This window comes from Cryptomeria japonica, chromosome 10 (genome assembly GCF_030272615.1).
Source record: "Cryptomeria japonica chromosome 10, Sugi_1.0, whole genome shotgun sequence".
In the NCBI taxonomy this organism is placed as follows: domain Eukaryota; kingdom Viridiplantae; phylum Streptophyta; class Pinopsida; order Cupressales; family Cupressaceae; genus Cryptomeria; species Cryptomeria japonica.
In genome coordinates, this window is record NC_081414.1 from 200,741,742 (window position 1) to 200,758,730 (window position 16,989).

At 35.4% G+C, this 16,989-nt stretch overlaps 1 protein-coding gene across 1 annotated transcript in view; it reads right to left on the reverse strand.

Annotated features, from left to right (window-relative positions):
• Positions 1 to 1,284: 1,284 nt before the first annotated feature.
• Positions 1,285 to 16,989, reverse strand: part of LOC131044479 (protein OSB2, chloroplastic) — a 182,501-nt gene continuing 166,796 nt past the window's right edge. Inside the window, exons 4-5 of the mRNA XM_057977804.2 lie at positions 2,029 to 2,107; positions 1,285 to 1,906 (exon numbers count right to left, since the gene is read on the reverse strand). Of these exons, the coding sequence (XP_057833787.2) occupies positions 1,715 to 1,906; positions 2,029 to 2,107 (271 nt within the window). The 3' untranslated portion in view covers positions 1,285 to 1,714. The remainder of the gene's footprint in view (positions 1,907 to 2,028; positions 2,108 to 16,989) is intronic.

Genomic DNA, 16,989 nt, shown 5'->3' on the forward strand with positions numbered 1-16,989 from the left:
TCTCCCTCAATTTGAGAGATGAAGGAAAGGAATCAAAGCATCCAATAACATCACCATGAATTTGATCAAATTAGAACTATTATTAAGTTAAAGGCAATAGCATCTTTGTTCTTGGTCGTATGCATACTCAAAGTCTAGTCCTTAGTCTTCTACTAATTCCTACGTAAGGAATGGAATGATTTTGTAGGTTAAGGTAGTCTAAATCCTCACAAGTCGAGCAATTCCAAGATGGGCAAGGACATGTATATCCAATGCCTCGAGGGAGAGTCCCAAGATGTGTACGAACATGCATTCCCAATGCCTTGAGGGACCCTACTTGTAGATGGTCTCTAAGCACCCTAGTACAATAATTTTCCCTCAATTTGGTTTGAGAAGTAATAAGGTTAAGACCTTGATAAATAGGGTTTTGGAATTGTATTCTTAAGAAGTAAATGCCTACTAATCTAGACATTTAAATTGAGAGGTTATAATCTTTAATAATGCATTCAATAATATAGATTAATTATTGATAAACAACTTGCCTCCGAGTAGGGGACATTACACCCCCCACCTCTCCTCAGTAGTAAATTGTGTATTACTCTTCTCCACTACCATCTCCAAAGCAATAAGGCAATGGCCCTTCCAAAAAAAAAGCCATTCTATTAGGTGGGTCATTTTCTCCAAAGGATGCAACAGTGGACAAACCTTACGGGCAGAGGCTCTAGAAACAAGATGGAACAGAAAACAATTTAGTCTAGCATATTCGAAAAGTGGATTTCTACTAATTCTCTAGCAGGAGACTCTGTATCTACCCCACTTGCCCACCCCGTCTATTCTAGACAAAGTTTAGTCAAGTATACTTCTAAATCTCCAACAGAAGTTCTAACTCAATTGTTCAATCAATCCCTATTATGATACCATTAAAGTAGGTAACTCTTCTTGGTATATAGGTTTGGCACCCACAAAGGAAATAGATATTGGTGATAACAAACCAGATTCTATTTTGGAAACAATCAATTAATTGTGTTCAGCATTCTATTTTGGATGACAATTGGATGGATAAACGAGTCGCACGGGAAATATGGTTCTTGGATCTCACTTCAAAATAGATTTGGTGTGAAATTATGTCCCCCACCCCTCTCTTGTGCATCTCTTTGATTGGTACTCCTTGCCGCTCATCAAAGTATCATTTATGAAGGATAGTTTGTGTTATGTTGTTTTCTTTTGTGTTCAATATATATTCTCAATGAATAAAAAAAAAATTAAAAACATTAATAAGAAATAATATGAGATAACAATCAAACAAGAAAGAAAAAAACGAGTGCCACTTTAGAAACTCAAGTAAACAGCAATAATTATACTGAGAAAACTAATTGTAATGTTTAACCAAGGCCGTCTTCTAAACTACACAATAAAATATAATGGAGTTAGTTTCAATATGCAGTCAGAGAAATATTTCTGGCCTTTCAATTTGCACCAATTATCAACCTTTCCGCAAATCAGGCCAAGTTATAAATGCACATAAAGTTTATAGATATTCCCCAAAATTTACAAATTCACATCAACTTTCTGTTTTCCTGAATTTCTTGTGTAGCATATACATTTCATACAATGACAAAAGATTCACAACTCTTCTATTCTTGTTAAGGAAAATTCCAGCGCTCCAAATTTCCCCTGCCCACAGTATATAACATTGCATTTGCACATCAAACTTTCCTTGTCAAACAGTCAGCCCTTAGAAAAGGTTGAAATCACTGTCCCCAAATGATGATAATGACTTCTTAGGATCCGTTTGTTGATGTGAAAAACTCGTACTTTCATCCAGTTTGTCCAACTGAGATTTAACCCATGATGGGTTACGATAACTTTCAATCCATAGTGGTTCACCTGTAGTCTTGTGCTTGAAATCGGGGGCTTTTGGATTACTCTGTAGATTCACATTGTCAGCATGCCCATCTTTTTATTGAACCAACACCAATGTGCGGGAAAAGAAAATCACAGAATAAAATATGATTCCTAAATTTATAGAACGGAAATGTGATTACTTACCTTATCCTTTCTGTTGTCCCACCATTCAGTTGGATTAAGAAAAAATGCCTCCCACAACTTTTCTGTCCCCATAACCTTGCTGCCTGGAAACAATCAAGTTTGTTTAGGCACCTTACATTCAGATTTCTTCTTAAGTAATAAAGCAATTGTTGAAACTTGAAACAAATGAATTCTATCAGGTGTTGTGGCAAAAACAACAATAGTATTTCCCTGAACAGAACTAAGCTCGGCATTCTAAAACAAACACTAACAAGAACGCATCTAGGTAATATATAGCTGAAAAAAACAGCTTGCATCTCCTTATTGGACCTGAAAATGAAGCCACTTTAGTTTTCATTATTCTGATGAGCAAGATTCTGCATTCTGTTGTCCTTCCAGCGCTCTCCATAGTTCAAAACCTAAATTTGTTTTTTTTTTCTCTCCAAATTATTGAAGTAGGTAAAGAGAAGATGTTTAAGCATTTTAGTTAATGGGATATATTTATTCTGGATAAAAAGCACTAGGTTTTTGTAGAAAATCGATTATTAGAGTAGCATAGCAAGTTCTAATCAGGGACGGATTGGTTTCAGTGAATGTACAAAAAGGTCATGCATTTGATTTGTGAGATCAATTGAACAATTGTGTGCACTCCGATTTTCACTTATTCATATTCTCTTGGGATATCTGGATCAACCATCAAGTACCCTAAAATAGGACCGTGTCAATCAAACGACAGAATTCTCTATACAAAAAATTGTTAATGCATGATAGCTTCGGTAAGATAAATGATTGAATGAGAGATAAATGAAGTCTCTCATTCAATCATTTATCCTATTGATAAATTATGATGGAAAACTTCAAGCTATTAATCCTTCATTTGATAACCATTCTTCATTTGTATATGACCAATCTACTCAGTTCGATCAAATGCTTAACTATCGATAATCATCCTATAGCATAGAATCTCAATTAATATCGGTTATATTATTAACTGTGTTCACCGATTATTAATCGGGCTAACCAATGTATTCCGATTTATATCGGTTAATATATTTAACAGTGAACAATAATGATTATCGAATTAACTAACACCGATTGGTATCGGGTGGCAATGTAAGCATGCACCGATTGGTATTGGGTGGCAAGGTAAATACGCATCGATTGGTATTAGGCTGTTAAGTAAAGTATACACCGATTGGTATCGGTTTGTTAAACATACACCGATTGTAATTACTGCGATAAGCCAAGAGGTACGATCAAGTAATATCTTGATTGGTCATGTCTAAAAGACATGACCGGTCAAGGCATTGCTTGATCCTCCCTGCTTGCATATACATATCAATCGGCATTTGTGAGAAGGACGTCGAAATCAATAAATGCTCCTCTCACCTGCCATAGAAAAGAAGATAGTCAGATTTATTATATAAAATAGATAATACACAGATCAAGTAAAAATAAATTAGAATATAAATTGCATATTGAATCGAGAATTGAACATCATTTACATGGTATCAGAGCTGTAGTTAAATCGAACCTGAGGCTGTTCAATTTTGTGAAAAATTCAAACAAGCATATATTCAACATCAAAATTCTTCTAATGGCTAGCGCTATCAGATTTGAAGATTAGACTCGGAGGAGGTGATGACTTCTCAGTGTGGAAGTTCAGAATTCAGATGATTCTAAAAGAAAATAAAGTCGAATCATTTGTAAAAACCGAAACTGCAGAACCAGAGACTATACCTGACAAAGCAACTTGGAGAGAGGGAAATGAAAAGGCCATCAAAATCATAGTTGATGGGGTGAGAAATAATATTATGCCCATCATAAGGAAACATGAAACAACCTACAACATGTTCAAAGCACTTGAAGATACATTTGAGACATCTAATGCTAGAAGAACCTTGGCTTTAAAGAGAGAAATAAATCACATAGCCATGATCAAAGGAAAATCAGTCAATGCCTACTTCATGCGAATATCAGCCCTAAGGGATGAACTGACAACTCTTGGATATGAGATCCAAAGCAAAGAATTAACACTCATTGCTCTAGATGGGTTGCCTAGCATATGGGAAACATTCGTCCAAGCATCAGTGCAAGGGATGAATTTCCAAAATTCGATAGGCTAAAGGTTGACTGTCTCCAAGAGGAATCAAGGCAAAATAAGAAAGGGATCAAGCAAAAGAATATAGATGAAGATAAGTTCTAAATACAAACTCAAACAAGAAAAGCAAGCAGAAACAATTTAGAAAGAGAAAAGGTCGTCACAGCAAGAACACCTTCAAGAAGGACCTTTCACAGATTCAATGTTACAAATGTGAAAAATTTGGGCATTATGTTGCCAAATGTCCAAAAAGAGCCAAACAACAAGCCACATTTGCCAAAACAGGAAAATCTAAAAAGGAAGAGGACCCCGAGAAGTATGTACTCTATTCAGCACTCACAAACCAAGCATCAAACAAAGTTAACTCCTGGGTGATCGACAGTGGCTCATCCAAACACATTATAGGGTTCAGAGCAGTGCTAGACTCCATGAAAGAGGAGAATGATGTGGAGGTAACTATCGGAGATGACTCCAAACATCCAGTCAGAGGAGTCGGAACCTGCACCATCAAACTAAAGTCAGGTGTATCATTACAACTTAAAGGATTACTATATGTTCCAAGCATCAAGAGAAACCTAGTCTCAATATCAGCACTGAAGGACAATGGATACAGAGTGACCTTCATGGACAATAAAGTGTTGGCTTGGCCAAAGAATTCATACATCAAGAAAGCAAAAACTATTGGTCAAAGACAAGGCTACTTGTATGAGCTATGCACAAAGCCCAACTTAGTCCTAATCCATGAAACTACAGATGCTAATGAAGTTTGGCATAGAAGACTAGGCCACCTAAATTTTAGAGCTTTATCATCAATGGGAGACCTTGTCACAGGCCTACCTAAGTTAAAGCAATATCATTCAAGGGCATGCAAAGGATGTGCCCTAGGTAAAAATACTAAGGGTGCTTTTCAAAATAGTACTAGGAAAACAAGTAAAATTTTTAAGTTAGCTCATCCTAATGTATGTGGACCCATGTCCGTACCTTCTTAAGGGGGATTTTTGTATTATGTAATATTTGTTGATGACTACTCGAGGAAAACTTGGATATTTCCTGGGTGTTAGAAGCTGTAAAATTAACACCTGTCTACACATGAAGGAGGATAAGAAGGTAGAGGCTCATAGATTGCATATGGCGGTGGAAACGAAGTCTAAAAGTGTAACAATGCCAATACATTCTTCTAGAAATGGACAATCATATATGCCTATGCCATCCATGGTTGGTATTGGTAGTAGTGATATTGCCACCAGAGGAAAAAGGAAGATTAGTGGTAGTGAGAGGCCAAGCGCAATTGCAAGTATGTTTAATGTATAGGTACGAGATGTGATAAAGGCTTCCAATAGCAAAAACTTTATGCCAATGCCATCCTATTTCATGTGGCTTGTTCCTCTTTGTTTCAAACAAATGATCAAATATGTAGCCTTTATTGATCCCTCATTTATCCCCTGTGGATATCATAAACTATGCATTGCCCTCCTAGGCAAAGAATATTCTAAGGTTAATTTACAAAAGGAGAATATGAGACAAACTTGGATCAGAACATATGATGTCCCCTTCTAGTTGACATCAGTCATCAGGGTAGATTAGCCTATCATTTTGACCCTCGTAGGCTACTGAGTGTGGACAGAGGGTCTTCTTCCGTTGGTATCTTCCCAAGGATTTAGTATGCTTCGGTTTGGTTTTCGTTTGGCATTATTAGGACTTCATTTGCTATACTTACTATTTATAGCAAGTCTTGGGATGTTCGAGAAGGGCCCTTTCTATTTTTAGCAGGAGCATATGGTCACATGGGGAATAGCAAGTTGAACTTCCGTTTCAGACGGTATAGCGCAATATTAAGTGTTTTGGGAGATATTAATGTTTTTGTGGCCAAATTAATAATAAAATCATTAAATGAGGTGAATATAAAGTTATAACTTAACTTTATATTGTTAATGCATGATAGCTTCAGTAAGATAAATGATTGAATGAAAGATAAATGAAGTCTCTCATTCAATCATTTATCCTATCGATGAATTATAATGAAAAACTTCAAGCTATTAATCCTTCATTTGATAACCATTCTTCATTTGTATATGATCAATCTACTTAGTTCGATCAAATGCTTAACTATCGATAATCATCCTATAGCATAGAATCCCGATTAATATCGGTTATATTATTTGTGTTCACCAATTATTAAATGGGGCTAACCAATGTATTCCGATTTATATCGGTTAATATATTTAACAGTGAACAATAATAATTATCGGATTAACTAAACACCGATTGGTATCGGGTGGCAATGTAAGCATGCACCGATTGATATCGGGTTAAGTATGCACCGATTGATATCGGGTGGCAAGGTAAATACGCACCGATTGGTATCGGGTTGTTAAGTTAAAGCATACACCGATTGGTATCGGTTGTTAAGTTAAGCATACACCGATTGGTATCGGTTGTTAAACATGCACCGTTTGTAATTACTGCGATAAGCAAAGGGGCACGATCAAGTAATGTCTTGATCGGTCATGTCTCAAAAGACATGACTGGTCAAGGCATTGCTTGATCGTACCCAGCTTGCATATACATATCAATTGGCATTTGTGAGAAGGACATCGAAATCAATAAATGCTCCTCTCACCTGGCATACAAAAGAAGATAGTTAGATTTATCATATAAATATATAATACATAGATCAATAAAATATACACTAGAATATAACTTGCATATTGAATTGAGAATTGAACATCATTTACATGGTATCAGAGCTATAGTTAAATCAAACCTGAGGCTGTTTAATTTTGTGGAAAAATTCAAAACAAGCATATATTCAACATCACAATTCTTCTAATGGCTAGCGCTATCAGATTTGAAGATAGACTCGGAGGAGGTGATGACTTCTCGGCATGGAAGTTCAGAATTCAAATGATTCTAAAAGAAAATAAAGTCGAATCATTTCTAAAAACTGAAACTACAGAACCTGACAAAACAACTTGGAGAGAGGGAAATGAAAAGGCCATCAAAATCATAGTTGATGGGGTGAGAAATAATATTATGCCCATCATAAGGAAACATGAAACAGCCTACAACATGTTCAAAGCACTTGAAGATGCATTTGAGGAAGTAACTATCGGAGATGGCTCCACACATCCAGTCAAAGGAGTTGGAACCTGCACCATCAAACTAAAATTAGGTTTATCATTACAACTTAAAGGAGTATTGTATGTCCCAGGGTTCAAGAGAAACCTAGTCTCAACATCAGCACTGGAGGACGATGGATACAGAGTGACCTTCATGGACAACAGAGTATTGGCTTGGCCAAAAAAATCATCCATCAAGAAAGCTAAAACTATTGGTCAAAGACAAGGCTACTTGTATGAGCTATGCACAGAGCCCAATTTAGTCCTAATCCATGAAACTACAGATGCTAATGAAGTATGGCATAGAAGACTAGGCCACCTGAATTTTAGAGCTTTCTCATCAATGGGAGACCTTGTCACAGGCCTACCTAAGTTAAAGCAATATCATTCAGGGGCATGCAAAGGATGTGCCCTAGGTAAAAATACTAAGGGTGCTTTTCAAAACAGTACTAGGAAGACAAGTAAAATTTTTAAGTTAATTCATCCTAATGTATGTGGACCCATGTCCGTACCTTCTTAAGGGGGATTTTTGTATTATGTAATATTTGTTGATGACTACTCTAGGAAAACTTGGATCTACTTTCTGAAATGTAAAGAATCAGAAGAGATCCTCAATAGGTTTAAAGAATTCAAATCACTAACAGAATTATTTAAAGATTTTTGTAAAAATTCAGGGATTAAGAGAGAGTTAACAATACCTTATAATCCTCAACAAAATGGGGTAGCTGAGAGGAAAAATAGGACAATCGTTGAAGCTGCCAAAGCTATGATTCTTGATCAGAATCTAAATGTCAATCTTTGGGCAGAAGCAACTAGCACTGCTGTTTATATTCAAAACAGATGTCCTCACTCCCATCTTGAAGATAAGATCCCTGAGGAAGTCTTTACTAAATCAAAACCAGATATCAGCCACCTTAGGATATTTGGATGCCCTGTCTATATTCATGTACCTAGGGAGAAAAGATTAAAATTAGAGCCTTTTGGAAAAAGAGGAATCCTTGTAGGATATATTGAAACCTCCAAGGCCTACAGGATCTATATACCTGGTCAAAAGAATATTGAACTAAGTAGGGATGTGATCTTTGAAGAAGACTTAGCCTTCAAAAGAGCCCAAAACTCACTAGAGCTTGAAGTCTATATCCCTACGCCTAGCATAGATGAAAATCCTACTCCCGAGCTTCAGAGGGAGAATCCTGAGGAAACTATAGGTGAAACTCAAAACCCACCTAGAGAAAACCTCAAGAAAAGACCACTATGGGCCACCAAGACTGTAGCAGAAGCTCAGAAGTTTGTTGCTCCTTCAGGAACCTTCAGGGAAAGCAAAAGCCCTAATAAATTCACTAGCTATGTTGTCCTTATGAATGATCTCTCTTAAGCCGAACCAAACAATGTATCAGATGCACTTGAACATCAAGTATGGAAGGATGCCATGTTTGAAGAGTATCAGGCCCTTATGAAGAATGATGTTGGGGAGATTGTTCCTAGGCCAACTAAGAAATCTGTTGTTTCATCTAAATGGATTTTCAAGATCAAACATGATGCAGATGGAAGTATAGAAAAATACAAGGCCAGATTTGTAGCTAGAGGGTTCTCACAAAGGGAAGGAATAGATTATGAAGAAACATTTGCACCGGTTGCCAGGTATACATCAGTAAGAGTTGTACTAGCCATTGCAACAACAAAGGGGTGGAAGGTACACCAGATGGATGTTAAGACAACATTTCTAAATGGTGAGATCTCAGAAGAAGTCTACCTAGAGCAACCTGAAGGGTTTGAAATTCATGATGAAGAGTCTCATGTGTGTAGACTCAAGAAAGCTCTCTATGGGCTTAAACAGGCTCCCAGGGCCTCGTATGAAAGAATTGACACCTATCTCTTAGGACTAGGCTTCTCTAAGAATGATGCAGATCCTAATCTCTACTACAAAAGAAATAAAGGTGATATGCTAATATTGATTTTATATGTTGATGACTTATTAATCACAGGAAATCATCACCTTATAGATCAATGCAAGAAAGATCTATCCAAAGAATTTGATATGAAGGACTTGGGACTCCTTCATTACTTCCTAGGATTGGAAGTATGGCAGAATTATGACAACATTATACTAAACCAAGGAAAGTATACCTTGGACATTTTGAAGAGATTTGGAATGCTAAACTGTAGGCCCATGACCTCTCCTATGCAAACCAATTTACATAAACTTAAGAAGCAGCAGCAGAGTCACAACCCACTGACCCTACTCAATACAAACAGATGATTGGGTCCCTGATGTACCTGATAAATACAAGGCCAGATATCTGTTATGCAGTTCATGTGTGAACCTAAGGAGATACACCTGGTTGCAGTAAAACACATTATGAGATACCTACAAGGTACCCTAAACCTTGGTCCCAAATATGAGAAAGTTGATATAGACCTACATGGATTTACAGATTCAGATTGGGCTGGAAGTGTGACTGACAGAAAAAACACTTCAGGGTGTTGCTTCAATCTAGGTTCAGCTATGATATCTTGGATCAGCAGGAAGCAGTCTTTTGTAACTCAAAGCTCCACCAAGGCCGAATACATTGCAGCTTCTATGGCTGCCCGAGAGGCAATATGGCTTAGGAAGTTGCTTGTGGGGTTGTTTGGAGAGCCTATGAAACCCAATGTTATACATTGTGACAATCAGAGCTGCATATAACTTTCAGTAAATCTAGTGTTCCATGACATATCCAAGCATATTAAGATTCCATACCACTATGTGCGAGATATGGTAGACAGGAATGTGATCCAATTAGAATATGTTTGTACAGGAGATCAAACTGCAGATATTCTAACCAAACCTCTTTCCAGAGTGAAGGTTGATCACTTCAGAAAAGGTTTAGGTATGATAAAAAGGTAATTTGCTTTGTAATCTGTATTTGCATATCAATAAGATGTTTAATGTGTAAACTTCTTTGTCATGATAGGACATTTTGGATTTTATCCCCTGGGTTCATATCTAAGAGGTGACGATCTCTTAGATAATGAACACTTGTATGTAGACATTATAAGGTGACGATCCTATGATGTTCAAACCAGTTATCATGTTGGATCTCTGGTGTGTCATGGATGTGCCATGATTGTGTTGTGGTAAAACATTTGTATAAGATGTTAGTGCACATACCACAACTTGGATAAGATGAGAATTTAATCTTTCTCATATGATTATCCTTAAGTATTGCATGTTTAGGCAATACTGATATCACATGCTTAGGTGATATCTTGTCATCACAAGATTGACGTGATGAACATTTGTATCACGTGTTTAGGTGATACTGCATATCATGTGATTAGGTGATATGATTTCTAGAAAGTCAGATTGTGTAAAGAATACTAACCATCATTTGAATTGTGATGCTTGATATATTGTTTTCATGTATCTTACCTAGCTAAGAGGGAGTGTTAATGCATGATAACTTTCGTAAGATAAATGATTGAATGAGAGATAAATGAAGTCTCTCATTCAATCATTTATCCTATTGATAAATTATGATGGAAAACTTCAAGCTATTAATCCTTCATTTGATAACCATTCTTCATTTGTATATGATCAATCTACTCAATTCGATCAAATGCTTAACTATCGATAATCATCCTATAGCATAGAATCCCAATTAATATCGGTTATATTATTAACTGTGTTCACTGATTATTAATCGGGCTAACCAATGTATTCTGATTTATATCGGTTAATATATTTAACAGTGAACAATAATGATTATCAGATTAACTAAGACCGATTGGTATCGGGTGGCAATGTAAGCATGCACCGATTGATATTGGGTTAAGTATGCACCGATTGGTATCGGGTGGCAAGGTAAATACGCACTGATTGGTATCGGGCTGTTAAGTTAAGTATACACCGATTGGTATCGGTTTGTTAAACATACACCAATTGTAATTACTGCGATAAGCCTAGAGGTACGATCAAATAATGTCTTGATCAGTCATGTCTAAAAGACATGACCGGTCAAGGCATTGCTTTATCCTCCCTGCTTGCATATACATATCAATCGGCATTTGTGAGAAGGACATCGAAATCAATAAATGCTCCTCTCACCTGCCATAGAAAAGAAGATAGTCAGATTTATTATATAAAATAGATAATACACAGATCAAGTAAGGATAAACTAGAATATAACTTGCATATTGAATTGAGAATTGAACATCATTTACAAAAATATCTTTAAACTGTACCATAGCATCTATATTACCTTCCTCCAACAGACAGGAGTCCATTAGTCAAATCCTTATATTTCTTGAGAATCAACACCCTAAGCAATCTGCCTAGGGGTGCTTTATATTATGTTTCCAATCAAGAGAACATTTTCTAAAAGTATTAAGATAATTTATAAGCTTTTGGATTTAAACTGGTTGATTCTTTTTTTTTTTTTTTTATTGGTCAACTGTGTTGATTCTCTTTATATCAACATTTTGGACCACACTCAATGATCTATGATCAGGTTAAGAAATGTAAGGAAGAGATATAAAATGAATTCCAATTTAGTCTATTTCAAAACATGAGAAGACAAGGATAGGAGAAAGCCTTCATCTCTATTGAAATTGCTGTCTGAATGCTTGCTAATCCCTGTGGACTTCCCTCAAGTGCTTTTTAAATAGTTTTCTTTAGCAACTAGGATCTTGGTATCTTCAATACAAATGTGGTGCATATACTTGTGAGAACATTCTGCCAGGAACAATTTGTTAATTCATTCATTTTCAATGTCAATATCATGTTTTCTAACCTTAGTGGCCAAAGAGCGGCCAGTTTCCCTGATGTTGGGAACCCTGCAATAACAATCTGCTTTATAGACCCCCGAGATATGGAGAGGGTCTTCTGTTGTGTGGTTTAAAGAACAATGGAATAAGTTGTCTTCTAGGGATTTTGGAGATCTTATTTGAAGTTTTCAATATAGGAAAGCAACAGGGCACATGTGGATTCCTCATCCTTCTGATGGTTCCTGAAGACAAAAATTAGCTTTTTTAACTGCTCTAGAGATTTGCTTGTGAGTGTATACAATCTTCCTGTAGATCACACATAAGTAAGCAAGTTATTGGTAAATAAAGTATTCATCACAGATCGATGAGCTTGAGTAATAATTTTTTTTAGGAACCTGGTCTTTTGAGCTCAATGATGATGAGATGATGCAAGAAAGTAAAAGTACCTATTGATGGCTTTTGTATATACCTAATGAGACAAGGAACCATCTTTTTGGTGTGAGAGGAGGATATCAAGGAAAGTAAATTGCCATTAATTTCAAGCTCTTTGATAAATTTAAAGCCTTTTGAAATGTTGTTATGAGAACAGAGTTCTTACAATTTATTCAGGCCATGTTGTCAACAGTGTTTGTGTCATCAACATACCTTTTCCACTATTTTGATTTAAGAGGAAAAGAATCTAAGGCTTTATCTCATCATATGATAGAAGAGTTAAAAAGAAATAACTCAGTAGTATATAAAGTGGATTGCTCCTAAGAGTTTCATTTGCCAGGAAAACTGACTGATCTATGGCCACTAAGATTAGAGAGCGTGATGTCAACAATAAACATGAACAGCCTAAAAAATTGACTCTCATGGAACATTACTACAGGAGTACGAGCCATAGATATATTGAAGACACCAATATCTTAGTTGCTTAAGACAACTATTTTAAAAGGTACCTAAGAAAAGCAACAAAGATCAGCAAGCATTTGAACAGTCTCAATAAAGATGAGGCTAGTCAGTAAACCACTCATTGCATCCTAACATTCACTCCTTAAGAAACCCAAAGCCACAAGCTTCTAGTTTTTTTGTTGTTGTTCCCCCCAACCTCGCCCCCCCCTTTTCTACCTTTCTACTCTCCCTCAGTATTTTCTGGACATCGGTTCTCTTTCAAGGTCCTATTTACCCTTCCATTATCTTTGTTCTCTTTTCTTCCATTAATTTCCTTAGCTTTCCTCACTCTTCCTCTTAGTTCTTCTCTATGCACCTCATGTTACTTCCCCATTTCATATCCATTTCCTTTCATATATCCTCCTTTTTTTGTTACAACACAACCCCTTTTTACTTGGTCTTTCTTTGGTTTTCATCTCTCCTTTCTATTAAATTTTGTAACGTCGGTCGCACTATTTCATGCTTCCGATATATATATAAATTTTTACACCGTTCATGGTATCGGGTGGTGAAGCGATTCTCAAACAAGTCACACTCCTTCCGATCGGGTAAGTAAATGGTGACTAGTTTATATACTGTGGTGAGAGGTATGTAGGGAAGAGATGTGTCTTCCCGCGTGGGAAGACATATCTCTTCACTACGTAACCCCTAACCCACTTATATAGCATGCTTACATTGAGGAGGATGGACACACCGAAATTAATAAGTGTTGTGCATCTTCAAAACACGCTATAACAGATAAAATACAACTTTCAGATCATATCTCCATCTCTTCTATTTTGATCACAGAATTTTGAAAGAACTTAAACACTTTCATTTGTTTCATTTCTATTTTATTATGACCGTTCTTTATTTTGGTTTTATTTTTATTTTTATTACTTAGTAATTATTAGTTCTTGCCAAGGCAGGATACTATTGCATCCATTCATTTTCATTTTTTAATTAATTCATCCAATCAATACATAGAATTAAAATTTTACCATAACATTATGTAGTCTGTTTAATTTTTGTTTTATAAAATTGTAAAAAAGTCAATATTATTTCTTCTCATTGGTTAGAGTAAGCACAAAATTTAATTTTACCAAAAAAAAATACCCATTTTTCTGCATTTAATTCAATGTCAGCAGTTTTGAATTTTTATTATTTAATAATTCTCAAATTTCGAAATGTACTACATACTAATACAACGGAAGGGCAACATATCCTCATTCTTAATCTTTACTTTTTACGCAGAAGCTTGAAATAATTAATTTCGGTTCACCAGCATGTGGGAAAAGACCAAAATGGAATCTCATGGCAGCAAATGGGTTTAGCATTTAGAAAAAAATATTGTCAAAATATTTTTCTCATTCCCCCTTATCCCTTCACCTTTTATAATTGATGGCATTAAATAGAATATTATAGTTAATGACAATTTTCAACTAGTGGGATGTGTTAAATAATGAAAGTTTTCATGGTTTTTATTTTAAATTCATAAATATATAATATATATAGAATTTTTTGGATTCATTGGTGTAAGTTTTTATTGCATAAAAATTTACATAGTTAATTTTAAAATTATACATCATTTATGGTAGATTACGAAATTTCATGCGAAAAAATATATTTTGGAAAAGTACTCTCTTTTTTAGCGAGTGATTCTTGTGATAATTAGCAAATTTATTAAAAACTTTTAGTTTTTATTATTATTGTTGATAAAGTAAACAAAATGGGTTTATTAAGACAAATGATTAAAAGGCAGATGATTAAATATTATTTATTTTAAAACATTATTGAATTTGAAAATTAAATTTTTAACATTAATTTATAGGTAGATTAAAAAAATATTATTCGAAACTTTTTATAATATAAAAATGATAAGTATTTTACTTACGTGTAAGTTTGAAATAATAGTGTAGATGATTTAAGTATATATATGTTAGAGTTTCATATTAATTGTTAAAGCAGCAGGTAATGAATGGATGCACATTTTTCAATAACTTGTAACAATAGTGGCACTGTGCACATCCCACATATGGCAAGGCAACTCAGGAAAAAGTTACAAACTACTTTACAAAGCATATCTCTCGCACACGCACGTGCATGCACGTACACACACCATATTACTCCCTCTCCATTTCTGTCTCTATATCTATCTCTCCCACACAAGCTCCCTGTTTCTCTCTCTCTCTCCCTATCTCTATCTCTATCTCTCTAACGCTATCTTTATATCTCACTCTTTCCCCCTCTATCTTTGCCTTTGAATATTTGTTTTCCCTCTCTATCTTCATCTCATTATCTAGATATCTCCCTCTTATTCACTCCATTTGTGCCCCATCCCTATTTCTCTCTTCCTATCTCTATGTATATATCTACTTCTCTGTACTTTCTTTATACATCACTTCCTATATCTTTACCTCTCTATCTTTCTATTCCCCCCTCTCTCATTATCTACTTTCTATCCCTATTTCTCCATATCCCTCTTACTCTCCCCTTTTGGACTCTCTCTCTCTCTCTCTCTCTCTCTCTCTCTCTCTCTCTCTCTATATATATATATATATATATATATTGCCTCTTCTATCTTTCCCAAGATATATCCTTCCCATTCCTATCTCTCCCTCTTTCTACACCCATCTCTCCCTCCCTCCCTATCAATCCCTCTTTCTACTTTTCTCTGCTCAATTTCTCTCTCCCCCTCTTCCTCACTTTGTTTCTCTCACTCATATACACACACTCTCTCTATCCTTTCCCCTCTATCTCTCTCTTCCCCTCCCTCAATAGCTCTCTCTACTAGTTGTTGTCACCTTCTTTCTCCCCCTCTCCCTCTCTTTATTTCTCTCACTCATATACACACACTCTCTCTATCTTATCCCCTCTATCTCTCTCTCCCCCTCCCTCAATAGCTCTCTCTACTAGTTGTTGTCACCTTCTTTCTATCTCACTCTTGCCCCCTCTATCTCTAAACTAACCAAATCCTTTTCTATTTCTATTCTAAACGACTATTGGCAAGATCTATACGCATTGTTTCCCTTCTTATTAGTAACATTATTATTTATTATGTATGATACTTTCTTCTTTAAAATATTATCATTTACCCTGAGTTTTGATTTTAATCCATCCTTTCTATTGTACATTATTTTATCCACCTTTTTCTGGTATATTTTGCAACCCTTACCCATGCTTTCTAAAGAAACAGAGAACCAATTTATAGGCAACTTGTACATTGTAAAGGCTGGGTTATTTTCTCCATTTTTCACTTTTATGGTGAATCACAGAGTATGAACTGCAGCATTGATGTTAAAAATTCTTACACAACTTACTCCAAAAAGCTTTCACACCCAAGTCTTCTTCTACATCAAGGCCTGAAATTCCACCTTTGTGTCATTCTCGCATTCAGGTTTTTCCTTGTCCTTCGCATAGATGTGAGGTTTTGATGCAAAAAGTTGTTTCCACTTCATTGTTTTCTCTCAAAGAATTATAGAAAAGAGTTTCTTGCTCATTTTATAAATTTCTTCTCCAGGGAATGAATGTGAGTTATTTTGTCTGAGGACAAAAACCCTTATGACTATATAGTTTTAAGGATGAAAATCCTCCTAGCCATGTAACTGATTTCATCTAGAGATCCCCTGAGATGAATGCATCTAAATTTTGGCATTCGGTGATTTAATATTGTGGGTTACAAATTTTAGAGAGTGAAGGGTTTCTAGTTCGTTTAGATTTTCATATTTATTTGTGAACGACTTTTAACATTGATTATATTGTGAAGGTTTCACTATTATATCATAACAATTTTTGGTTTGAGCATATTTCAATATCATTTACTATATGTTGTTGTAGCTCTATATTTATTTGTGAAGGACTTTGAATATTTGCTTCTATTGTGAAGGTTTCACTCTTATATTATAACAATATTGGGTTTCAAAAAATAGTGTTGTACTTCTCTAAATTCCAATTGTACCTTGTTGGACCGATGCTTTTAATAAGTTATGTTATTAAATTGAAATATTAAAAAAGGATCGTCCTATCCTTTTAATCGTGCCAATGCTAAGCCAAATGAAACTTCGAATCATCTTTTTTATTGGTTTGGCTTGTTCAATTTATATC